At 60.0% G+C, this 26,776-nt stretch overlaps 1 protein-coding gene across 5 annotated transcripts in view; it reads right to left on the bottom strand.

Moving 5' to 3' along the window:
- Nucleotides 1-26,776, bottom strand: part of TSNARE1 (t-SNARE domain containing 1) — a 154,581-nt gene that overhangs the window by 10,720 nt on the left and 117,085 nt on the right. For 3 of the 5 annotated variants that reach the window (XM_086695486.1, XM_086695488.1, XM_086695487.1), the window contains one exon: nt 2,516-2,622. In XM_086695486.1, coding sequence (XP_086551612.1) covers nt 2,516-2,622 — 107 coding nt within the window. Of the gene's footprint in view, nt 1-2,515; nt 2,623-21,503; nt 21,697-22,597; nt 22,706-26,776 lie in introns of those variants that run through there. The other 2 variants (XR_015246782.1, XR_015246781.1) reach the window with 2 other exon arrangements.

The raw sequence follows: 26,776 nt of genomic DNA, 5'->3' as shown, positions 1-26,776 counted from the left end.
CCTGCCAGCCTCAGGTGTCACACAAGTGGAGCTCTGGCGGTGTCCTGGGGCTGTGGTCACACGTGACCGCAAATGGAGTGACTTGAAACAACAGGAAATGCTCTCCCACAGCATGGAGGCCAAAGTCTGGATGCCCGTGTCCACAAGGCCTCCATGGGAATATGCTTCCTGTTCTGCCCAGGCCCCCACACCTCCAGCCGAGGGGCACCAGCTGTGGACCCCAGCAGGAGGGGGCCGGGGACAGGCTCACTGCTCCTGAGTCCCAGCCGGGGACCTCCCGGGTCGGGGGCCAGGAGGCACCCCAGGAGGATGACAGTCCCCACCAGGGCAGCCACGAGGGCGGGGCAGGGAGGCTGCCTGGGCCCCGCCCCCCCCCCCTCACGGGGCTCCAAGGCCTCTGCCCCCTCAGGGGTCCCACCCCACACAGCCTGCCACTTGAGGCAAGCTGCCGACCTCACCTGGAGAGCAGGCCCCTCCCATAGTCCCACCACCCAAGCAGGAATTCTCTCTGCGGGCCCAAAACTTCAGCAGCGAAGGGACCCCGGGGGAGCCGGGCCGCGCGGGGCTGCCGTGTGTCATCGGGAAGTTCTGCAGCGGATCCAGGGATAAGCCGCGTACCGGGCGCCAGGGCCGGTTCACACACAGCGTGCTCCCGGGGAAAGCCAAGACCTTCTGAGTCCGGGGCTCCCTTGGCCCCAGGGTTCAGCCAGGGTGGGGCCCTGCCCAGCTTGGGGCACCAGGAGGACCAGCCCCTGCAGGCTGACAGCAAACGGGTCTCCCTCTCCACCCCCACCCCTCCTTGTTCTGGCTGCCTGCATCCCAGCCCAGCCGTAGGGACAGTGTGACCCAATCGGAGGTTGCCCGCCAGGACAGGGCTCTGGGCTGTCAGGGCTCCCCACTCCTGCCTTGTTGGGGTGGCTCTCAATGAGAGCGGCACTCGTTTTTGGTTTTTGTTTTTAATGTTTATTTATTTTTGAGAGAGAGAGAGGGAGAAAGCGCGTGTGCATGGCGGGGGGGGGGGTGCGCAGAGAGAGGGAGACACAGAATCCAAAGCAGCTCCAGGCTCTGAGCTGTCGGCACAGAGCCCAATGTGGGGCTTGAACTCATGAACCACGAGATCATGACCTGAGCCAAAGTTAGTCGCTCAACCAACTGAGCCACCCAGGCACCTGGAGAGAGCAGGACTTCTAAGACGAGTCTGGATGTGGAACCCTGAGGGCTCTGGGCTGTACTGACTGCCCACAGAGCACCCTGCAGCCCCCCCTCACCTGCTGCCCGCCACAGACACTGCCGTAGGCTGTGATGGGGATCATGGGGACAATGACTGGGGGGGACACCAAGGGAGGCTATGGAGCCCAGTGGGGTCTGCTTGTTCCTCCCTGAAACCCCCACCCAGCACCCGCAGTGTCCCAGAGCTGGGCCCAGGTGCTGGACACCAGGGTGCCCTGAGGAGACAGACGTCCCTTTGCACCATTGCCCCCCTCCACCCACCCCCTCCCTGCAGCCAGAAGGACCCTTCTAAAGTGCAAAGCCTCTGCAGCACCCTGGATACAAAAGCCAGCCTCCAGGGTGACCCCCTGGTCCGCCCTCCCTGGAGTCATGCCCAGTGAGGCGCCCCTCACACCCGCGGGGCTGGCCCCGAGGGAGTGGTAGGGTGCCGCAGAAGTGACTAGGTGCGGCGTCTGCCTGCCTCCCTGGGACCCCTCGCTCTGGGGGAGCCAGATTCCAACCGGATCGTCCTGCCCCTCATGTGCTGGGCCCCTCGTGTGCTGAGCTCAGAAGAAGGGGCGGAAGAGGCTTGGCAGGGCAGCAGGACAGAGGGGGCCTGGGGGACATCTTGCTGTCTGAAGCCATGACCCACGTCTGCAGGAGCCACACAGAGGTGCCTGGGAGGAAGCTGGGGCCCCACAGACGGATGCCCAGTGATCTGGGTGCAGCCCCAGCCCACATCTGCCTGCACCCTCAGGAGAGACCCTGAGCAGCGCTTCCATATTCCTGACCCACAGAACCTGTGAGATAGTAAGTGTTTATTGCTGTTTTTAGCCACTAAGCTCTAAGCCAATCTGTTTCGCAGCCACAGAGAAGCCAGACACCTGCTCAGCACGCCGTGCCGGCTCCCACTGTCGCTGTGGCCGCGTCCCATGCCCCGTCTCAGTCTCCCATCCGCTCCAGCTCCTGCCCAGCCCCAGGACAGGCCCAGCACCTGCTCTCCACTGTCCAGCACCCCCGCCAGGGTCCTGGCACCCGCCCGCTGCACCTCCCAGCATGCTCTGCTCGCTGGCCGGCCCAGGGGAACTGCCAGTCGGGACCCTTCGGAAGTCGGTGCCTATATGAAGGGAGCTTTGGGTCAGCCGCCCCCATGGCTGTGGGCTCCAGGAAGGGGGCCCCCACCTGCCACATCCCCTGCTGGGTCACCGGGGCCAAACCCACGCCTGGCACAGAGGAGGCTGGATGGATGCACAGATGAGCGGAAGGGTAGAGGGCCAGATGGCGTGGGGGCAGCTGGGACACTCACCGTCAGTGGCATTACTTTCGGATAGAGGTGGCAGTGATGAGGATGATGACCAGCAGGACAGTGACTCCAACCGACAGTAAGCAGCACTTGATCTTGCGTCTCTGGAGCTGGGAGACAGAGAGAGAGAGACAGAGACAGAGACAGAGAGAGGGAGAGAGGTTGTTATGGTGACCTGTAACTCAGCCTCCCATCCTGGGGGCATTTGGTACGTGCCTGCTTCGGGCTGTGGGCCAGGAAGAGCCTGTCCCTTGCCAGGCGCTCTGCCCTGAGCTGGCAAACAGGCTTCGGGCTGGCCCTGGAGCCAGGCCCAAAGGGAAGGAGGCAGCCAGGCCTCGATGTAATGTCCAGTTGGCCCCCTTTAGCTCAGGAGGGGGGTAGTCCTTAGCCACAGCCCTTCTTCGAACCTTGTTTTCTTTATAAGCACAGGTTGATGCCCCTGACTCCAGGGGGGACATTTGAAAGCCTTAATTAAGACGAGGCATGGAAAGTACAGAATGTAGCCCTCACCAGAGATTCTTATTCCTGTATATTGTTGTGGTTACTATTAATTGAACAGGTTCTGGGCCCCACCAGCAAAGTCCTCATGGAGAGGGAGACACACAGATCTGTGCTGGGGACTCATGGGTGGATGACGATTGGGAGGCTTCTGGAAGAAAAGATACTTTATCTGGGTCCTGGAGGAGGGGTGGGGACTCTCCAGGAAGGTCAGGAGGTGGAAGGCAAGGGACCAAGGGAGAACCCAGGGCAAATGGGGGCTTAAAATGATCTGGTAGGTCACCAAGTGGCCAGTGCGGGTAGGGAAGGTAGGAAGGCAGGGGAGACAGATGGGATGGGCCTGCAGATTGTACAGGGGTTTGGGCAGCAAATCCAGGGACAGCACAGAAGACAGTGAAGAATTTTAAGCAGGGAGAGAGTGTAGTGAAGAGGCCACTTGGGAAGCAAATGGAGAAGGTGGGTTGGAAAGTGGAGAAGAACCATGAAGACTGGTCACAAGGAAGGCTGATCCGTGGAAGGGAAGGTGTCTGGAGAGAAAAGGGAGGATCAGAGGGGACAGAGGCAAGACCAGGAGAGGAATCCTCAGAATCACCTGGTTGTGACTGAGTATGCAAGGGAAGTGAGATAAATAAGTCAAGGATGAGTCCCCCAGGTTGCCCATCTGGGTCATCAGGTGGATGCTCTGGCTGTCCATTCATTTATCCATCCATTGATTCCACCCATCCACCCATCCACCTATCCTTCCATCCCTCCATCCATCTGCCCATCCATCCATCCATCCATCCCTCCATCCATCTACCCACCCACCCACTTATCCATCCAATCATCCATCCATCCATCCACCTACCTACTCATCTACCCATCAGCCTGTCCATTCACCCATCTACCCACCCATACATCCACCCAACTCCCTATCCATGCACGTATACACCCATCCACCCACCCTCTGTCCATCTTTCTCAAAATGGCTATAGGTGGGGGTGGGGGTGGGGTGAAGCACAGAAACTCAGCCATGAGTAAGGGGAGGAATTGGTGGTGACGAGGGGAGTCAGGGGGCTTCTTGGAGTAGGTGTGACTGAACTTGGGTTTGGAGGGGATGGTGTCCACAATGAGTTTTGGGGTGAGGGTCCAGTCCCACTGTAGGGTGGCAGGGGGGGTCTGCTGGGTGTTGGATGGGTATTTAGCTCCTTCAAGCTGCCTTGGTGTCATTCTACTTTGGAAGGGACGCACACACCATTTGAAGATCAGCCATCATCTGAACAGCTCTGCTTCCCAGCCTTGAGTGCAGTATTACTACCCCGGGTTCTAGGCCACCACACAATCACAGAGAGGTTAGGTGACCTCCCCCGGGGTTCCAAGATGGTGCATACAGATCTGAGGCTCAGGTCTCCCTGCCCCCAGTTGTTGTCACGAGTCACATGCCAACTGTGTGTGGGAGGGAGGCAAGGAGGGGCTGGGAGGCCCAGAGTAAATGAGAAACAGACCTCTAGTTGCTAAGAGCCGGGGGTGGGAGGGCAGAGAAACCCACAGCCCTGCTAGCAGGGAAAGAGAACCTGAGCCAAGGAGCAGTTCAGGACCCAGGACAGCGCCTGGGCTGAGGACCCTGGTGTCTCTGTCCGTGGTGCAGACGCACAGGCACCGTCCTCATCGGCAGGACAGCTGCCCTTTCCCGAGCCTTGCGTGGTGCCGACAGCAGGCTGTGTGGATTTGTTCACACTATCCTCACCCAGAGCTCAGAGGGTGCCCTGTCAACACCCTGGTCTGCAGATGATAGCTCAGACAGGTGAAGTAGCCTGCCCAAAGCCACCGGCTTGTGAGCTGCAGGGCCAGGATTCAAATCTGGCCTCCAGCGACGCAGCCAGCTCTTAAGCACTGCACGCCCCCCACAGATGGGATGCCCCGAGGTCTGACCCTCCACACACATCCGGCCCCTAAAGGAAGCTTACGCATGGAACCGGTTACATGCTTCATCACCCGCACGGATCTGGGAGCCCCCAAGGGAGGCGATGTGCCGTACGGAGCACAGCACCTGGGGTCAGGAAGGGCTGGCTTCAAGTGCCGTCCTCACATCACAGCCTGACTGCCTGACCTAGGGCATGTCACTGGCCTCCCGGAGGCTCCGGTGTCTGGCTATCCCATCTGTGCAGCCCGGGCAGAGCCCAGCCAACGGGACCCTGCATGGCCTCATGCTCACCATCTGCCAGGGTTGTGTCCACACCTGCTCTGCCTGGGCCCAGATCAACCTTCCCGGACCATGACCTTGTCCTGGATGGCAGCCAAATGCCTCCTTGGATGTGATCTGCACTCAGACCTGTCTCTCCACCTCTACCCTCCAACCCTCCACCTCACTGAGGCAGGGAAGGGAGGCGGAGAAGCTGGGAGACACAGGAACAGCCAAAGGGACTGGGCTAGGGTGGAGAAGGATCCCCAGAGAGGCAGGAGAGATCACCTGGAGAGGAATGGGGGGACAAGTGACTCCTTGGCACCTTCCAAACCTACAGCAGCCTCCACCAAGCCTGGCCCCTTCCAGTCCCCTCTCTACCCCACCAGCAAACTGCCACTGGGTCTCTCCACTGACTTCAAGGGGAAGAGGCAGGTGGGGCCGTGACAGGCAGGGCCCAGGGGCTACCAGAAGCCCAGGCTGGGACACATGGTGGAGGCGGAGGCAGTCCTTTGATGAGGAGCTCTGCAGACCCAACCCGAAGCTCCCCTCCTGGCACGAGGCAGAGCCCCACCCCCAGCCACCTCTGCTCCAGCCCCCAGCACCTGCCGCCTCCCCTGCAGGGAGGGAGCCTTGTGCAGAGGCACCAACTCCCGAGGGGGCCACTGGCCAGGAGCTGAAGATGTCACCTCAGTTCAGCGTCCAGCAGCAAGATGAGGGGCGGAGGGCAGGGCATGGGTCACCTGATGGGCTGACCTCTCTGGCTCCCTGGTGACCTTCCAGTAAAGCATGGAGAGACTTCCTTAAGGAGGTGGGAGGGTTTTCCCATTGAATATCGCTGACTCTGAAAGGGGAGGAGGCCACACAAGGTGCCAAGCTCGGGCCATTTTTAAAGGCTGGAGGAGGGCCCTGGACCCAGGCAGGGGCTGCTGAGTGGGCGGATGGCTGGGGCCTCAGAACAGCCCCCCCCATAAGCCCCCCATTTCCCTGTGCTGGGGAGGCACCCTCATCTACAACAAGCCCTTCAGTGGTTAGAGGGAAAGTGCCAACAGCGATGCCACAGCACTGCCCTGGGCGATCTGGTGGCACGGGCTGAGCTGTGTCCCCCCAAAAGGATATGCTAAAGTCCTAGCCTCCAGGACCTCAGAACGGGGCCTTACTTGGAGACGGGGCCTTTATGGAGGTGATGCTGTTAAAGCGAGGTCATCGGGTGGGCACTGATGCATCATGACCGGTGTCCTCGTAAGACGGGCAATTTGGACCCGGGTCCACAGGGAGAATGCCGTGTGAACACGGGGACGGCTGTCTGTCTACTGGCCAAGGAGAGGGGCCTGGAACAGATTCGCCCTCACGGCCCTCAGCAAGAGCCAGCCCCGGGGTGCCTGGCTGGCTCAGTCCATAGAGCATGTGACTCTTGATCTCAGGGTTATGGATTCAAGCCCAAGTTGGGTATAGACATCACTCAAAAATTAAATCTTAGGGGCGCCTGGCTGGCTCAGTGGGTTGAGTGTCCGACTCTCAATCTCAGCTCATGATCTCATGGTTTGTGGGATAGAGTCCCAAGTTGGGCTCTGTGGTGATAGGATGGAACCTACTTGGGAGTCTCTCTCTCCCTCTCTCTCTCTCTGCCCCTCCCCACTCACTTGCACATGCTCTCTCTCTCTCAAAATAAATAAGTAAACCTAAAAAAATCTTTAAAAAAATTAATTTAGAAAGAGCCGATCTTGCTGACACCTTGACCTTGAACTTCTGGTCTCCAGACTATGGAACAGTGAACGCTGGCCTTTCAGCTGCCCCATCTGTGGTGATTAACTGAACAGACCCAGAGCCATTTCCTTGCTGACCCTGGAGAGTGGCCTCCTGATGGAGAGCTCAGGGGCGGAGCCAATTCTCAGCCTCACCCAGCCCAGCCGTGAGCACCCTTGCCAGAGAAGAGCTGTCCCTTCCTCCTCTGCCCAGGTCTCCCCAAAGCCCTCACTGCCCAGAGGTGGGGAGCCCCCGCAGCAAGGGGCCACAGGTCACTCTCTGGGAGCAAGGGTGGAGTCCCCCAACCCTCTACCCATGTCCAATACCCAAGGGGCTGTCACGAGGCCCCAGTGACCAGACTTCCAAGACACAGAGTCCCCCTGTCCTGATGGCTGCCCGTCTCCGTCCTCCTAGGGGTGGCGCTGGGCACCACACACCGGCCACGACGCTCAGGACAGCCCGTTTCAGAGATGCAAACACCGAAGCTGGGAAACGCCCTCCCAGCCCCTCAGTGTGGTTTTGGGACAAAGCTGTCTGGGGACCAGACAGGAAGGAAAGGGCAGGGAGAAGACACCACAGGGGACAGGGACCCCAGCCCTGGCTTCATGCCCAAGTGGGGGTCTGGGTCCTGCCTCCGCTTGGCTCCCTCACACTCCAAGGAGCCACTGTGACTAATCACTCTTAAATGACAGCCCTGCATTGAAGGAGCTGATGGGGCTGACAGTGGGTGGCCAATTAACCCAAATTATGAATTACGCTCTTGATGGGGGCCCAATTAGTGTCAGCTGTGCGGTCAAAAGCTCCTGCGCAGTAACAGCTGGGGGAATGCGGCCCCTACCAGGCCTGCTCGGCCTCCGAGGGGGCGGAGGGGTGGAGTCTAAGTTACAGGGGTGGGTGGAGACAGGGAGAGGGTGGAGTCTAAGTTACAGGGTTGGGTGGAGACAGGGAGAGGGTGGAGTCTAAGTTACAGGGGTGGGTGGAGACAGGGAGAGGGTGGAGTCTAAGTTACAGGGTTGGGTGGAGACAGGGAGAGGGTGGAGTCTAAGTTACAGGGATGGGTGGAGTCTAAGTTCCGGAGGGCCTTGCTCCGCGGCTCCTCCTCTGCCTACCGGGCATCACTCAGAGAACTCCTGCTCCATCGGCAAAACCCAGGCCGGCACCGCCACCTCCAGGATGCCCTCCCCCAGCCCGTGCTTTCTCCCACACAAAACCTGCTGCTTCTGCGCCAGCTCGGCCCCTTTCCTCCCACTAGGACACTGCAGGTGGGAGCGTGTTTGGCCGACTGCTGCCCTGACCTGGGCAGGGCTTAGCGGAAGCCAGAGGACCAAGGGGAGGGGACCGACTGTGCCCACATGGGGCCCTACCGCCGCCCTCAGGCCTCCACAGGCTCCGTGTCCACGCTGAGAGAGGACGGACGCTGGGTCATCAGTCCAGGGGGCACACACGCGGGTGCCGCCACCCTCCGCCTGCTCCCCCTTCCGCTAAAATGAGGGAACAGGGTGTACCCCCACAACAGGGACTGAGGCGGCAGCGCTGGAGGGGGCGGGTGAGCCCGGCTGAGGGGAGAGGGGCTTCGGGGCCTGCAGAGGTGCGCAGTCAGGTGAGAAGCAAGGCCGGAGCCAGCCTCAGAAGCAGGGGAGGGTGAGCGGAGAGACTCCCAGGCTCCCTCCTCCCCACCCCTGCAATTCTCTGGGACTCCAGGCCCAGTGGAGGGAGCCAAAGCTGTGGTCACAGTAGCGGCTGGCCGGCCGGAACCTGGGAGAGCTTTCTCCAAAGGCCCACGGGCCAGGTTCTGGGAATACCCCACGCACCCCTGGCCTCTGTGCGCCCCAATAAAGGTCACGGCCAGCTCACACTAGGTGAAGCCCCAACGCGCGCGCGCACCCTTCTAAGCAGCATTTCGGTGCCGCAGCCTTAGATACAGCACCGCGTAAGGACCCCACACAGCGGGGAGCACGGTCATCACAAGGGACGGAAAACAAAGCAAACAAAAAAATAAATTCAAAGTTGGGGCGCCTGGGTGGCGCAGTCGGTTAAGTGTCCGACTTCAGCCAGGTCACGATCTCGCGGTCCGTGAGTTCGAGCCCCGCGTCAGGCTCTGGGCTGATGGCTCAGAGCCTGGAGCCCGTTTCCGATTCTGTGTCTCCCTCTCTCTCTGCCCCTCCCCCGTTCATGCTCTGTCTCTCTCTGTCCCCCCAAAAATAAATAAAACGTTGAAAAAAAAATTTTTTAAATAAAAAAATAAAAAAAATAAATTCAAAGAACCAGAGTCTGTGAGTCTGTGCAGGAACAGAAGGAAACTCCGCACAACTGACACGATCCTCGGAGAGCAGAGAACACGCCCCCGGGACAGGCTGGGGGGAAAGGCCTGGGGGGAGGGGCAAGTCCCCCAAGCTCTCCAGGCCCTGCCCCCTGCACCTGCAGGCTGCGCGAGGGGCGGGGCCCGCCTCCCAGAGCGGGGCCAGGGAGCAGCCCGGCGGGACTGTGGGGTGAGAGGACCCCGGGGCAGCACGGGAAGGCTGCTCTGCCCACTCCCCAGCTGCCCGACCAGCACCAGGGGCGGGGTCTGGGGGTCCGCCGGTGACCTAGTGACAAGCATGGCCGCCCAGACACTCCCTGAGGAACTGAGGACACTTGCCCACGGAGCTGCCACGAAGTGGGGTGTCAGGCCTCCAGCCGGCAGGCCGGGCCCCCCAACCTGCTCCCCTCCGGCCTCCACCTGGCTCTCCCCGCCCAGAAAGGGCCTGGATGGGGCTCCAGGGCGGCCCGCCCTTCCCTCCAAGACTCCCGCTCTGAGCCTGCTTCCTCGTGTGACAGGAGGGGCGATACCACCCCTCATGGCTTCTCTGAAGGTGGACGCCCGCCTGGACCCGGATGATGCATCTCTGCACACCTCGGCCTCGAATTCTAGGGCGGGCCCCTGCACAGGCGGCCGGTGACCCAGGCCAGCAGGGCCTGCGTCCGGTGGGTGCTCACTAAAGCCAGAGCCTCTTCAGGGGTCCAGGGCAGCTGGAGGCCTCTATGCCTGACCTGACGCTGCCCTCAGCCTCTGGGTCCTGCTGTCCTGTGTCACAGTGGTCCAGAAGGGCCAAGTGGGGGTCCTGGAAACCCGTCTCCAGCAGCCATGGGCTCACTGGGGAGAAGGGAGCCAAGAGAAGGGAAAGCAGGATGGAGGCTGAGGGGGGCGAGGGCATCGGGGCATCAGGTGCTGGGCTTGGGACTCGGTGGGACCAAGGGCAGCCCCCGCCTTCGCCTCCAGGGACCCTTGCTGACACCCAAGACCTCGAGTACTGGGCCTGGTGGTCCGGGTGAGGATGCAGCCCAGGGAAGGGCAGTGACTGGCCCAGGACCTCCCAGTGAGGGGGCTGGACTCCTGGGCCAGACCCCGTGCCCCCGGCCCACACAGCTCTGTGCCCTCTCTCTCGGCCGGGAGCTCGGCCCCTCCGCCCCTGCCCTCTGACCCACCGGTACCCTCCTTCCCCACCCCACCCCCCGAAGCTGCCCAGCCCCCACCCCTCCCCTCAGAAGCCGCTTCCCATGCAAATGTATTCGGAATACATGACATTTCAGAAACATCTATTTGTATATATTTAGACTCCATTTCAAAAGAATTATTCAAAATCGGAGCCATTTGGATAGATGGGTGTGGAACGGATTGTTTCTTAAGTGTTCACGTTAAAAATATCATGTTTTCTAAGTGGATCACAAATGCTGTAATTATTGAAATGGGCACATTCTGCTGGGAGAAAATTACAGAATCATGACTTGATTTACGGATTCTGTGTCCTGAGGACGGTGCTCAAGGGGCACCTGTCCCAGGACAGCACTGGGGCACCTGCTCCAGAACAGGGCACGGGGCACCTTCCCCGGGACAGGGCGCAAGGGCACTCACCCCAGGATGGCACTGGCCAGAGACCCGGGGGCTTTGGTGGATGCCACACTGTGCCAGGTGAGTGCTGGCCCCGCTGCGCTGGGACCCGCCCCAGGGGACCGACAAGGTGTAGGGCAGGAGGGGGCCGGTGCAGGTTAGTGTCTGAGGCAGAGGTGGGGCTGGAGGTTCTGAGGTCCGGGGAAGGAGCTGGCTCATCCAGGGGCCTGGGACGTGGAGGGGCTGGGGCTGGGGCGGCCAGACCTCATTCTTCTCTCCTGGGCTGAACACCAGCCTGGCCCCCCAACCCCAACTCCACCCACCCCCACGAAAAACCCCACCTGTACACCTGCCTCTCTCAGCTTGATGCAAGGCCTCACCAGACTGCCTCCTCCTCCCTAAATATGGCCCCAGCCCCAGGACCTTTGCACTGCTGCTCCTACTGTTTGAACCATCCTAACCCCCTTTCCCACGTGGCTCAGGTTCCAACCTGAAAGTATGTCCTGATGCCTCAGGGGATGCCCACCTGCCCACCCCACATCGCTGCCCTCTGTGATCAGGATGGTGGGCTTGTCTTCTCCTCCCCTCTGAGCCCATGACTTCTGGTGGGCAGGGCTCAATTACGCCAGGCTCAGGACTCCCACCCTGGGCAGTGTCACTGGTGGGGACAGAAGCGGGCCAGGGAGCCAGGCTCCGTGCACTGCGGTCTTCACTCACGGGCTGTAGAAAGCAGGCTTGGTGACCACCCTTCACGCATGCGTGCAGGGGTGAGGCCGGCATCCCTCCGAGGGGGCCCCGGGGGTTGGCAGAGCACTTGCCACATGCCGGACCCAAAGCAGGCGCCTACCAGGGCCAGTCCCTCCAACAGAACGTCTTGTCGGTGAAAGGAACCCAGCCTGTGCTTTCACGCCGGATGGAGTCAACCCTGACCAACGACTCCCTCCGTCGGGGACCAGGTGTCTCCGGGCGCTCAGGGGAGGGTCCCCTGGTGGGACCTCCTCAGGGCTCAAGGGGACACAGCATTAGGTAGAAGCCTCCGAACAAAGTCCCCAGGCCCAGCAATGCCGCTTGGGGAGTACTTGGGGGACAGCTCATCCCAAGGCCGCTCTAGCTTCCGAAGGTCACCGGCCACATACTGGGCAAGTGCATCCGGCCACTCGGCCAGCCTCCTGCGGCGTCAGAGGGGGGTCCGCTGCGTGTGCTGCCGGGAGAGAGGCCCCGAGACGCGCGAGTGGGAATGAGCGTGAGACAGTGCCTGTGGGCAGCCGTCCGCGTCACAGACACACGTGCACACGCAGGACAGTCGGGTCACTGCAGTCACATCACCACTGTCACTTCCCGGCACTGCTCTTCTCCGGGGGGAGCTTCTATTTTGTTTGATTTTTGCTTTTGTGTTTTGGCTTCAAGGAGCTTCTGTGATGAAGACACAAGTCTGAACGGGGAAGCCTTTTAAGACCCACTGCGGCTCCTCCCAGCTGCCCGGGCTGTGGGACGTGGGACAGTGGGGCCAGAGCGTCTGGGCTGGGACTCGTGTCCCCAGGAGGCCACGGACAGGACCAGCCCCCACGAGCCAGGGGCCAGTTTGCAGGTGTCAGGCACGGACGTCCCACCAAGGTCCCGGCCCCCGTCCCATCTCTGTGACTCAGTCCTGAGCTGCTCCCCACCAGCCGCGTCCCCAGACCCCCTCTTGCCGGAGCTCCCTGACAGCCGTGTGAACAAGCGGAGGCCCCTACCGACATCCACCCCCACCCCCAGCTGATTGCCCCGAGCTCCTCTCTCCTTTCCCAGAATTAGTAACAAACACGCATGGGCCCCCCCACCCCCCCGTGTGCCAAGTGCCGTCCTAGCGTTGGAGCGACAGCAGGGAACGACGATGCCTCGGCGTGGAGGCGGCTTCCCAGGAGGAGCCAGGTGAGAAGCAGGCTCTCGGGAAAACCCACAGGGCGCAGGGGGGGGCAATGAAGAGTAGGAGAAGAAGAAGCAGGGCTCAGGGCCGATCCGCGAAGGCATCGCTACGAAGCTGACTTTTTCCATCTAGACCTGAAGGCAGGAAGGGAGGGAGTCAGCAGATTTGTGAGAATGGTCCAGGCAGCAGGTCTGTGCGTGCCAAGGCCCTGAGGCAGAGAGTACCTGGGTGGCCCTGGAATGAGGGGGTGAGGCTGGTGTGGTCTGAACAACGGAGAGCAGGACTGAGGCCTCGGGCCTCAGGACGTTTGCACGCACTGTTCACGCCATCTGGGCATAGCCCAGCCTCACCTCCTGCCGCTCTTTGCTCGTTTGTCAGCAAAACCCTCGCCGGCCATCCTAAGAGGGCCCGGCCCTCTTCGTGCACACCGGCCGTGCCCACCCTGGCCTCCTCGCTCTCCGCTCGGTTCCCCGTGTGCGGTGCTGGGTACCTCCCACACTCCCGATTGTGTCTGGCTCTCCCGACTAGCGTGTCCGCCCTACGGGCCCAGGACTGGGGCTGGCTCACAGAGGGGCTCGTATCTGGGGGAGCTGCATTGCTAAGCATCGCCACACGAGGAATCCACGGCGTTACGCCCGCTCGTGCCCGGAAGGGGCCTGGCGTGAAGGCGGCTCTCACGGAACGAGCAGGTCTCCCAGCTCCGCCCCTGGGCGCTGGCCGGCACCTGGGCCCCTGAGCCTCAGCTTCCGGTCTACAAAACATGGTAACGAGCGGTCTCGTGGAACCCACGGCGGGGACGCCCGTGGTCCCTGGTGACTTCACTTCGTGCTGTAAATGCACACGCTCTCGTTCCTGTTAAGGAAATGTCCCCAAACTCTAGGATATGGTGCCGTGACGCTGCTGCCCCAGCAGGCTGGGGACCCCGCTGGACCCCGAGCGACAGCTGGAGGAAATGCGCATCTTGGTTGAGTGGACACTGCTCGCCGGGCAGGTGCGTGTGATGACACCGCACGCGGGTCCCCGCATGTCACTCAGGCGAGTGTCGGTCGGGGCCGCTGGCAGGTCGGTCGGAGACAGCTGTCTGCTTGTCCTTCCCTCCTGGCCCGCGCCATCTGCCTGGGTCTGCGCGTTCCTACCGAGGGCGGCGGACAGCCCCACCCAGCGGAGGAAGCCGGGCCGCTTCACCGACGAGCCCCTGCCCCCCGCCTGCCTCTTCTCTGGGAGAAGGACGCCCCTCTGTCTCTTTTGGGCCCCAGGACCCCCGCCCCTCCCAGGCCGTGCAGGAGGTACTCAGCTCCCCCAGACCCTGCCCCCCATCAGCACCAGTCCCCAGCTTCATTCCCCCGCCTCCCACCTCCTTTTCCTCCACTAGCTGAGCTCGTCCAGCTGGGGGGGCGTCCCAGACAAACACGCAGAGACACAGAGGACAGAGGGAGGGTCCCACCTGCAGCTCAGCCCACCATGCTGCCAGGGTGCCAGCTGCCAGCCGCTCCCCAGAACCCCAATCTCCAGCAGGACCCTCAGTGGGACATCAGCCCCTGTCCCCTGCCTGCAGCACCCACAGCCGCCTCCACCCCCCGGGTCCCCCCACCCCCCCACGCACAGGCGCTAGCTGGGCTTGGGGACAGGAGGAGAGGCGCAGGTCAGGGGGAGGCTCCCGGAGGAGGTCCTGGGGGCGAGGGCAGGTGGAAGGGGAGAGGGTGGATCGGCCGGAGCTCCGAGGTCAAGGTCCTGCTAGCAGTCAGAGGCCGCACCGTGGCCACATCCCCCTACCAGGGCCCACTGCGGCCCCTTCCTAGGAGGAGCCTGAGCCCTGGGTCGGCGCCAGCCCCCACCTCAGCCATCTGCTTCTGTCTCCCCACGACGCCGAAGGTGGTCCTGACTCGCAGGTCCCCACCCTGCGCCCTCCCAAACCCAGTCTGCCATGCAGGCGGGGAAGGGCGCGAGCCTGTGTGGAGGGCCCTGCCCCTGTCGCCAGGGCGCTGACCCGTGCATGCCGCTTCAGGGGCAGCACTGACTGCCGCTGCCGCGCGGGGCCCCTGCTCTGTCCCAGGCCCTGCGTGGCCACCTTCAGGATGACAGTAGTAAACAGTCTTCACGAGCTAGATCCACGCCGGGTCCGCCAGCGCAGAGCATCTGAGAACAGGTGCGCCTGCAGGCGCTGGGGAGCTGATGGTGGGGGGGGGGGGTGTCACACGTGGACGATAAACACAACGTGTCTTTAAATCAGACGGTAGGCGAGCAGGCAGAACCTTGATGGAAAGAAGATGGTGTGCAGCGAGGGCAGAGGCGAGGCGTGGGCGGGGGGGGATTAACAGGCCTCAGGGTGGAGCTCACTGGGGGGATATTTGAGTCGAGCAGGGCGGTGGAGAAGTGCATCTGGGCAGAGGGAACAGCCAGAGCAAAGGCCCCGAGGCAGGAGTGTGCTGGTGGAGGTGAGGAACCCCGAGGAGCCTGCTGGCCGGTCCCAGTCCTGCCCCTGTGCCACGTGCTTTCTCGGGGACCTGGCAGCCTGGCCCTGGGGACCCCCGTCCGCAGGAGACCCCAAAGATGTGAGCAGAGGGAGAGATGCCTGGGGAAGCTTTGTGGCGTGGGCAGTGAGCCTGCGCCTCCTCCAGGGTGACCCCCTGGGATTCCACTCTCCTGTGCAGGGACAGGTCTGCTGGTGAAGACATGGGCGCTGGGGCAGATGCCCCGACCTACACCCCGACCTTACCACTCACTAGCTCTTACAAACCGTGAACCTGTCTGCGCCTCGGTGTCCTTCTCTGACACGGGCCGAGCACCCCCCTTCCAGGGCTGCGGGGACACCGAGAAAGGTCACCCCGGTGAGCGCTGAGCACGGAGCCTGGGACGGAACAGCTGCCCAGAAACGACAAGCGTCTGCCTGTCGCTGAGGCTGTGGCCACCAGCCCCACCCCAGACGAGAGGCCCACAGGGCAGAAGAGGAGAGGAGACCGGAAAGGGGTCCCCTGCAATGCCAGCACTGGGACCGCCCCCCCCGGGTCCGTCACGTAAGGCGGTGGCTGGCAGGAAGCTCAGCCCCCCACCCCCACCCCCAAGCCGGCTCCTGGTACTTAGAATCGCACCATTAGAGAGTGTTTCCTTTGGGGTCAGGAAAAAAAACCCAGATCCAGCTTGAACCACTAGCGCGTGTTGGGGAGGTGTGGTGTGGACACCGACCTTCCTGAGCACAGGTCACCCGCTGCCCCCCTCCCCGGGGGTGTGCCCGCAGGCTGCCACAGCTGCTCCGACCCCACCCGATTCCTGGCTGGGACGGAGCCTGCCCAGTGCAGGCCAGTCGGCCGGCTCCGCTCAGTGGCGAGGCTCACGGTGCTGCCGCCCGGGCGGGACCCTGCAAGGGGCACTCGCCAGGACACGCGAGTCCCATTCGGGGTGGGCCTGGTCCCCAGGGACGCCCCTGCTTCAGAGAGTGATGCCTGAGCGGGCCGAGCCGCAGCCGGCAGGGAGGACCGGGGGCGACGGCCGCCTCGACGGTGAGCCCCACCTCCTGCAGGGACGCCAGACCCCAAGGCCAGCTCACAGCCCAGCGAGGGCCCTGGCGGCTGGGAGAGCGCAACGGAATGCCCTCTGGAAGAGAGTTTCCCGGTTCCTGGTGAAGCCCAGTCACAGGCTCGTAGCCAGACGTCATCCAACAAGCCAGAAAGCCACACGTCAAGAACGGGCCAGACAAGCAAAGGATATAGAACTGGCCGGGACACAGGGGTCAGGGGTCTGAGGAGTGCAGGATGTGGCCACAGAAGGCAGCACGAGACCGTCAGGAAGGAGCAGATATCCAAGAAGAAAAGAAATTTTGGAAGCGAAAACCGTAATTTTCGGCGGCCTGGGCAGACTCCACCCAGCTGCAAAGCGGGGGATACGCCCCGGGAAGTTACCCAGACGCCACAAGACGCCCAGGGCTGCAAACCAGGACGCGGCGACACAGGCCGCCGGGACAACGGGCAGAAGCGGCATGTGACGAGTGACAGCGACCACTGTCACAAGTCACGAAAACGGGAGTCCACCGACCTGAGAAGCACAGAAGGCAGAAGTTAAAAAAAAAAAATCCGTACCAGAGGCGCCTGGGTGGCTCAGTCAGTTGAGCGTCTGCCTCTCGATTTCCGCTCAGGTCATGATCCCGGGGTTGTGGGATTGAGCCCTGCGTCAGGGTCCATGCCTAGTGTGGAACCTGCTTGGGATTCTCTCTCTCTCTCTCTCTCTCTCTCTCTCTCTCTCAAATATAATTTAAAAAAAAATCCATCCCCAGACATATCGTGGGAAAACTGCAGAACCCTGAATACAGAAACAAGACCTTAAACTGGCCAGAAAGACAGGTCCCTAAACGATCAAGACAGATGGACAGGCAGAAGGTGGAGTCCAGAAGGTGCAGGATTAAGTTCGTGCCCAAACCAGGAGTCTTTGCTGAGCGACGTTCTCCGTGAAACACGTGAGCAAACAGCACTACAGACACACACACACCGTCCGGGTACCAGCAAGGGGCCCGCACTAAGGAGAGGCTCTGGGAAGAAGGAAAAGAGGCCGGAAGACCTGAGATAAAGGAATGAGGACTGGGCAGGAACACAACCCACGTCTGTGTAAGTCCCGCTCGGCCCCAGCTGCGTGAGTGACCGCGTCCCGTGAGCGGGCAGGAAACACTGGGAGGCAGCGGCACGTGCTTAGGAAGAGCTCGCGCCACAAGGCGTCAGTCCAACTTCAGACTCCGTTAGGGAGCGGTCACCTGGCAAAGCTCAAGAAAATCAAATGAAAGGTTGAAATAAAGTATATGAGAAAATTTTAAAAAATAAAAGTAGAAAAGCATGAGCTAATTTTTAAACACTCACTTGATTAGAGCCATGGCAATGAAGCATAACAGGTGGTCCTGGCCTAGATCCTGGCCCAGATCCTGGCCCAGATCCTGGACCAGATCCTAGACCTGATCTTAGATCAGATCCTGGACCAGATCCTGGCCTAGATCTTGGACCAGATCCTGGCCTAGATCCTGGACTAGACCCTGGACCAGACCCTGGACCAGATCCTGGCCTAGATCCTGGACCAGATCCTGGACCAGATACTGGCTTAGATCCTGGACTAGACCCTGGACCAGACCCTGGACCAGATCCTGGACTAGACCCTGAACCAGATCCTGGACCAGATCCTGGCCTAGATCCTGGACTAGATCCTGGACCAGATCCTGGACCAGATTCTGGACTAGATCCTGGACCAGATCCTAGACCAGATTTGGATCAGATCCCGGACCAGATCCTGGACTAGACCCTGGACCAGACCCTGGACCAGATCCTGGCCTAGATCCTGGACTAGACCCTGGACCACATCCTGGATTAGACCCTGAACCAGATCCTGGACCAGATCCTGGCCTAGATCCTGGACTAGATCCTGGACCACATCCTGGACTAGACCCTGGACTATGCCCTGAACCAGATCCTGGACCAGATCCTGGCCTAGATCCTGGCCTAGATCCTGGACCAGATCCTGGACTAGATCCTGGACCAGATCCTGGCCTAGATCGTGGCCTAGATCCGGGACCAGATCCTGGACTAGACCCTGAACCAGATCCTGGACCAGATCCTGGCCTAGATCCTGGACTAGATCCGGGACCAGATCCTGGACTAGACCCTGGACTATGCCCTGAACCAGATCCTGGACCAGATCCTGGACTAGATCCTGGACTAGATCCTGGACCAGATCCTGGACTAGATCCTGGACCAGATCTTGGCCTAGATCCTGGACCAGATCCTGGCCTAGATCCTGGACCAGATCCTGGACCAGATCCTGGACTAGACCCTGAACCAGATCCTGGACCAGATCCTGGCCTAGATCCTGGACCAGATCCTGGCCTAGATCCTGGACTAGATCCTGGACCAGATCCTGGACTAGACCCTGGACTATGCCCTGAACCAGATCCTGGACCAGATCCTGGCCTAGATCCTGGACTAGATCCTGGACCAGATCATGGAGTAGACCCTGAACCAGATCCTGGACCAGATCCTGGCCTAGATCCTGGACTAGATCTGGACCAGATCATGGAGTAGACCCTGAACCAGATCCTGGACCAGATCCTGGCCTAGATCCTGGACCAGATCCTGGCCTAGATCCTGGACTAGATCCTGGACCAGATCCTGGACTAGACCCTGGACTATGCCCTGAACCAGATCCTGGACCAGATCCTGGACTAGACCCTGAACCAGATCCTGGACCAGATCTTGGACTAGATCCTGGACCATATCCTGGCCTAGATCCTGGACTAGATCCTGGACCAGATCCTGGCCTAGATCCTGGCCTAGATCCGGGACCAGATCCTGGACTAGACCCTGAACCAGATCCTGGACCAGATCCTGGCCTAGATCCTGGACTAGATCCTGGACTAGACCCTGGACCAGATCCTGGCCTAGATCCTGGCCTAGATCCTGAACCAGATCCTGGACCAGATCCTGGCCTAGATCCTGGACCAGATCCTGGGCTCTTAAAGAATGTGCTAGAAAAATCGGCGCCACTGAATGGGATCTGTGATTACACAGTGAGACTCGATTGGTGTCTGTGCGCTGCTGATGGCGAGTGGCATGGTGGCCAGTGCTCGTCCACCGCGGCTGCGGGACAGAGGAGTGCGGATCCCCGAGTGGCAGCGAGGTGGCGACGGGGAGCATGGCTAAGGTACGTAGTGACCCCACATTCTATCCCTGCCACTGCTGTGCACATTTGCAGTTTTTAAGAAAATAAAAAGTTAAGAACTCTAGTACTAAAAACCAGAGGAGCTTTCAAAAATAAAGATAAATACAAATCAAAAAGGAAGATGTGAGAAACTGGTGCGAATACGTTAATAATGGATTAAACTCGCCGGTGGAAAGACGGGAGTCATTACAGGAGATTATTTACACCCAGACACACGTTATTCACCGCAGATATATCGGAAGCGTAGAGGCACAGAAACAATGAAGAATAGACAATGAAGAATAGAAAAACATATCATGAACACATCAATCAAAAGAAATTTGGCACAGACCGACTGACGACAGACGCCACGTGGGGTGGAGAAGTCACGTCATAGCACTGACAGCTTCATTTTACCAAGAGGAGACAGCGATTCTTAACCTGCAGCCTGAAAACTACAGCCAGAGAATACAGAAGACAAACATTCACAGGCCTGCAGGGAGGAATCTCCAAATCCAGTGACGCGGCGTAAGACTTCACCTTATTTCCTTCATTCCGTGACTGGCCAGACTGACCACACACGGCAAAGACACAGACACTCTGAGCTAGCAAGTCAACGAGCTCGACTCACAGACGCCGACAGAGGGGTCCACGCATGCGGCGCACACGGCGTGCCCCTTTCTCAAGCACACGTGGGACACCTGCAGAGATAGCATTCTCTAAGCCTTACATAAAGCAAGTCTTAACAAATTTCACAGAACCAGCATCACATAAAAGAAATTTTCTGAACGAAATGCAGTAGAATTAAAGAAAAAAAAGCACACTTAAAATGCTCATGGGTTAAAAAACTTTTACAATTCACTTCTTAATAGCTCTTGGGTCAAAGAAAAACTCGTATAGTGATCATACATCACACTGAGCACTGATGAAAATACACGGGGTCCCAGCGTGCGAGGTGCAGGAAACACAGGCTGCGGCTCGGAGTTCTAGAAAGTGCCAGGCTGGAGCTTCAGGCCTTGGCAGCGAGAAGAAGGGGCTCAGAAGGCCCCACCGCGAACCCCAACCAGCACGAAGCAGAACGACAAGGCACAGACGCTAATGAAAAAGACAAAAGTCTAGAAAGACTGATCAGGGCGAGAAGTCACTGGACGAATAAGACTGGGACTGAGTGGGCACAGGACACGGAGTGGGGATCGCGCAGAGGCGAGGGAACACTATGAACACACTTGCAGCCTTGCGGTCTGAACGGGGGAGATGGATGAATCCCCGGAAAAATACCATTTACCCAAAGCGACTCCAGAACAAGAGAGAACCCAAGCGGTCTTACATATGCTGTGAGCACAGAATATCCGGTACATAACAGAGGAAAAAGAGTGATCCCTGACTCGTTATGTGAGGCTGATATAAAACCGATACCAAAATCAGACAAGATCGGAGAAGTCAGGACAGGTAGAGGCCGAGACAGGTGCCAAAACTCTAAATAAAATAGGACCACACAAGATGCTTCCATGACCGTGAACCAGCCGCGTTGAATTAGAGCGGCTCAGTGCCAGACATGTGTGCATGTGTCGCTCACACTAACCGAGTGAAGGAGAAAACTGAACCATCTCAATGGATTGAAAGCATATTAGATGAAAATCAACAGCCGTCTAGGATTTAAAACAAACGACCACCCAAAACTTTCGAACCCTTGGCAAACTTCCTCGATCTGACCGGAGTATCTACAATAAATGTACAATTTCTTCCCTTCGTGGGCAGGACCGGAACCACGGGGCCTTCCCCCTGGGCCGGCACTACCCCCACCCCCCCACGCGGGACCCGGGAGGGCAGCCAGCGAGGTCACTACGCCAAGGACAGACACACAACCGGGTCATCGCCAATGACAGGATTATCCCGAAGCCTCAAGCGAAGCGCCGGAAATGCTGAGAGCCCCTGGTGTGGGGCTGGCTGGCGCTCAGTTTATGGGATGACACACATCCGTGCACACAGGCAACACGCTGCCACGTTGGCCATTCAGGAAACAAACAAAAATATACGTTTAGGAATCAATCTGAAAAAAGATCCGAAAGCTATACGCGGAGAGATTCACCGTCTAAATGTACGTAACAGCGTTGAAGAAGATAGGAATACATGGAGAGGTACCTACGTTCACAGACAGGCAGACCCAGCGTCGTGAAATGTTCGAGTTTGCTGGATTATCTCGAGTCAGCGCAATGGCAGTGACACTACCAACTGGGTGACTGACGGAAGCGGACGAGGCAGACACGGAGGGCGTCTTACACGCGGTGCGGGGCCACTGAACAGCCGGGGGAGGAATGTGAACTCACAAGTGCCAAGTCCTTAGAAGAAAACAAAGGAGAAAGTCTTCCAGACTCGGGACATGGGGAGTCCACAAGCACGCACAAAATCGGGGGGTCTTCAAGAGACCCCACGAGGGACGGGGCAGGAAAAGCGCAGCGGGAGACGCTATTTGCAACACGTGCGGACCAAGTGGCATCCAGACAGAACACACACTCGCCCATATGTGTGTGTGTATATGTTCCACAAGCCATTAAACGGGGAAAAAAACAAACAATCCAATTCTTAAAATGGGCAAAAGGCATGAACAGACTTTTCACAGCAAAGGAAACACAAATATAAACATATGAAAAATTCCAACCTCGTTAGTAATCAGAGAAATGCAAATGAGGACCACAATTAGATACTATTTCACACCCACCGCATTGGCAAAAATCAAAGATTCTGACAATGTCAAATAGCACAGAGGCAACGCTCTCACATCGCTGGCGAGCACAGGACAACGCACAGCCGCCCTGGAAAATCACGCGGTCTCGCCCGGTAAAGCGGAGCCTCGCGCCCCAGCACAGCCACGACCACGGACGGGGTGGCCCCGGCCCCAAGCACAGACCCAGGGAAACCCCACGCCCTGCAGCGAGGCGGACACGCGGCCTCAGGGCGGGCTGGCCCGCTGGCAGTTGAACCACTGGCCACGCCAGAGGAAGCGCAGCTGTGCACGAGCCCGTGGCCCGGTCTTGGAAACGAAGTGGAATGAAAAAAGCGAGTCCTGGAAGAATACAAATGGTGCGGCTTGATTCTTGTGCAGCTAAAAATAAGCAAAACCAGACAATCCGCCGCTCAGCGAGCAACACATTTTACCGACATTGTCTGTTTGATACAAAGCTATTTTAAACTATGTGACAGCAAGGGGATCGCACGCGCAAACTTTAGGGGAGAGCTTACGTGTGGCGAGAGCAGACGGCAGGACGGGGACGCGAGGGGTAGTTTGGGCCGTCAGGTGAGGAGCGGTCGACCCAAGTTCATCATGTTACACCTTGTATCATGTTGCACCTGTGATATGTACGACCTTGTGGGAGTATCGAGTAACAGACTGCAGGGCGCCTGGGCGGCTCAGGCGGTTCAGCGTCTGACTTCTGCTCAGGTCGTGATCTCGCGGTTTGTGAGTTCGAGCCCCGCGTGGGGCTCTGTGCCGATAGCTTCGAGCCTGGAGCCTGCTTCGGACTCTGTGTGTGTGTCTCTCTCTCTCTCTCTCTCTCAAAAATAAACATTTTTAAAAACTTAAAAATATGTAATAGATTGGAAAATATCACCAAAAATAACAATATTGAGACCTGCTAGGGCTTCCCTGATACATCATCTTGGACCATCACAGAACCTTCCCTGTCTGTGAACGTGATTCTAAAACCCTAGGGCTCTAAGATTCTAGCAGAATTCATGGCTCTTCTCATGCAGCGATGCTGCCTGTGTGCCCAGGGGTAAGATCCTGACATCCAGCATGAGACCCCCCACCAATGTCTGGTCCCAAAGACCCATCCCATAAGGAGAAAGGTCCCAGATGTATCCGCTTGCAAGGCCACAGGGGCCCCGTCCTCGCTGGCCAGCGCCGAAGAGGGCCGTGCCTCACACACCCCCAGCCCACATCCCACAACCCCCCCCACAGCAGCCCCCCATGAGAGGCCCCCACAAACTTCCCCCTGTGCTGATGCTCAGGGGTCCCTTCTCTCGGGCTCAGCCAAAGATGCTCCAGCTGCTGTGCCCCAGCCCCAGCCTGACCCCAGAGCCGGAGTCAAGAGCCAAGAGCCAGCTTCCAAACCTTTGCCCACCGCCTGCCCGGCATGCCCCCCGCCCCCTTCCCCTGCCATCTCTGGGCACAGTCCTGGCTCCTTCCTTCATCCTCAGAAGAGGAAGACAGCCAGGCCCTTGGCCTGGGGTTGAGCAGACAGGGTCCCAGTCGAGTGTAGTTCGGGGAAAGCCCCTTAGCTGCGCTGAGTGTTGGCCCTGTCCTTGCACACAGACTGAGGATTCCGTGAGATGCCGTCTACACAAGGCAGAAGCTGGTCGATTCTGAATCCCTCCACCTGTTGGGGACCCAACACACTCCTCTTCCTGAGCAGTTTCTGCCAACCTGTGGAGCACCTGACACGTGCCAGCATGCCCTGGGCTGTCGGGCACGGGCTGAGTGAGGATATCACAAAGGCTGCTGCCCACAGTGGCCACAGCCACACAGCGCCCCCCACGCACAGCTCTCCTCCTCGACCGGCACACACTCAGCCCTGGATCCACTACACCCACAAAGCCCCGAGCCTGGGCGCCCGAGGGAGGAGGGAGGGGCAGGAAGCGGGGGCTCCTCCAGGGCCCTGAGGCCCCACCCGGACCAGAGGTGGAAGCTGAGACCTGACAGCAGGCTGAGGCCCTGTGCCAGGTGAGTCCTCTGTCGGGGCTGGACTGAGCAGCGGGGGAGGGCTGAGGAGAGCGGGGCCCGCAGGGGTGGTGTGAGGAGAGCAAGGTCCAAACGTGGAGGGTTGCCAAGGTGAGTAGGGGGGACAGGATGGCACTGGGGCCCCTCGCTGGCACAGGGGCAGTCTGCTACTAGGAACTCACCCCAGAGAGCTGAGTCCGGGAGCGGAGGAGCAGCAGGTGAGTTTCCCAGACCCCCAAGGTGGGCGGGGCCTGGCAGAGGGGAGGGGAGGAAGGGCCGATGAAAGCCAGGGGGGCAGGGGCACAGCGGAGAGGGGGGGCAATTCTGGGGATGTGGAGGGCGCATTCTGTTCCGTGATGCCCACCGCCCTCCGCTGCCTCCCCCAGGGCAGGGGGACCGCCCCTGGAAACTCCGGTCAGCGCACCCGAGCAGGAGTCCCTGGCTTCCTCCACGAAGACCCTGCAAAGCCACGGCGGGCTCTTCCTCCACTCTGGTCTCTCCACCCGGAGCCCGGCAACGTCTAGGAGGGCGCTGCCCCGCCAGCCTGGGCCCCCGAGTCAGAAGCATAGGAGCAAAGCCACCACCAACCCGCCGTGGACGTGTAAAAACCAGGAGAAACCAGCCACGAGACTTGGGATCCTTCATGACCACGGCCACACAGCCGACTGAGGCCAGGAGGCGCGTGAGAAGCTCCGATCAATGGAAGGGCTGTCGGCAAATCCCGCCACTAATCTGCTGTGTGACTCTGGGGCCCTTGCTCCCTTCCTCAAGGTGGACAGGGAGGCTCTGGTGGCCGCCAGCCGTAGGGACCGCGGGTGGCACGGTGGCAGCTCGGCGGGGGATGCGCCAGTCACACACGGAGGCTGGGCCGGAGGAGGGGGGGCAGCCACGAGTCACAGCCTCGTCAGCGAGCGGGAAAGCCTGCTCTCCGATGAAAGCATGTGCGGCTGTCTCTCAGTCCTGGGACCACAGGCGTCCCTGTGCCTTCGTTTTTTCCTTCAAGGCCTCTTCATCTGTCTCGCCGATAGTGCCACTAACCAGCGCTCGCTGGCGTTCCCGAAGCAGCCAGGACGGAGGGGTGGAGAACACAGTCCACGCAGCCCGGGAACGCACAGACCGGATGGCCGCCCCGCACCCCTGACCTCACCGCGTGCAGGGGCAGGCGACCCGAGGGGTCAGGTGGAGAAGGGCAGAGCCCGACACACAGACGGCCTCCCCGGCTGTCCCCTCCCGTGTCGCTCGCACAGTGACGAAGGCACGCCACTGCTCCCCGAGGCCGGGGTCTGCACCTGGGCAAGGAGGGCACAGGGACCCTGCACGACTCAGTGGCCCAGCCTCGCCTCTGCCTCCGGAGGGAGAGGGGGCTGTCCGTGGTGCTGTCGCTCAAGCCCGAAACTCTCTCCGTGGACCAGAGAGCCCATTTACAGGATGGGAATACTGAGGGGTGGATGACCCCCAAGTCATCTGTAATCAGATGCACACCTCCCACCCCACGCACTTCGGGCACATCCTTGTTCTCCAGACTCTGACCCCCTGTTCACTGGGTCCTCATCCCGAGAAGCCCACTCCGGGGGCTTCTCTCGGAGCTGCGGCTCCACGAGACGTGGCCACGGCTCATCAGGGGAGCAGGTCACGTCCTGCGGTAACTTCTTGGCGGGCCGGGCACCGTGTTCTATCACAGAGCACGCGCTTTGAGAGAGAGCTTGTTTGACATCTGAGCGATTTATTTGGTTTAATTTTGTTCTTCTCCCTTTCTGCTGTCAAGAGGTAAACAGACACACTGCTTCAGCTTCCGAAGGTGGGCCAGATTAATAATGCATTGGAGCAGGCGGGAAGAAGGCCAGGCAGGGCCACCGGCCGGCTGTGTGACCCAGGCTAAGTCACTGTGCCTCCCGGGGCCTCTTCTCTTCAGATGTAGCTCGGGGCTGGGACCTGGCCTGGCCCTGAGTTCAAGGTGGTGCTGGCAGTGGCTGTGTTCAGTGCGAGAAGAGGCACCCGCGTGTGCTGAGCTCCCGGCAGGCAGTCACCTGCGTGGTGTCACTCGAGTCCCCCAGACCTGGGAAGGAGACGTTCCGGATGACGAGGGACGGCTCAGAGATGGTGGTTTCAAAGTCCCGCAGCAAGGAACTAACACAGCCAGGACGCAGGTCCGGGCACTGCCCACCTTTGTGTCTTCCGCGACCCTGAGCTGGTGGGGACAGCGAGGCGCCCCGGTTTACCGATGGCCGTCACCGCCCTCATCATTCCTGTCTGCAGTGGCTTGGAGGCAGGCCTGGGGTGGCCTCGGCACAGAGTCCCCATCCTGGCTCCTCCTTGCGCCAGGCAGGTCCCCTAACCTCCCTGCGCCTTGGCTGTTTCATCTGTGTGATGGGCATGTCACTTTCTGCCCTGTCTCCGGCCTAGGACAGGTGTGAGGCCGGGCTGAGTGACGAGGGGACAGGCTAGCTCTTTGCCAGGTCCTGCCCAGGTACGAGGACACGCAAAGGAGCACACAAGGCCCCCTCCCCTGTCCTGCAACCCGGACGATGGCATTCTGTGGCTCACAAAGATGAGTGGCCTCAGACCAGACACAGCTCCCCCTCAGGGGGCATTTTAGGGAGACTGGACGGGGCAGGCCGTGCTGACGGAGGAACAGGCTCAGTGGCGGGAGGGGCTCTGAAGCCACACAACCAGGCCCCGCCCAGCCAGGGCTGGGCGTGACC

The sequence above is a fragment of the Puma concolor genome, chromosome F2 (assembly GCF_028749965.1).
Source record: "Puma concolor isolate L17-30 chromosome F2, mPumCon1.1.hap2, whole genome shotgun sequence".
NCBI classification, from domain to species: domain Eukaryota; kingdom Metazoa; phylum Chordata; class Mammalia; order Carnivora; family Felidae; genus Puma; species Puma concolor.
The sequence above is the reverse complement of the archived record's forward strand: the minus strand, read 5'-3'. Positions and strand labels throughout refer to the sequence as shown.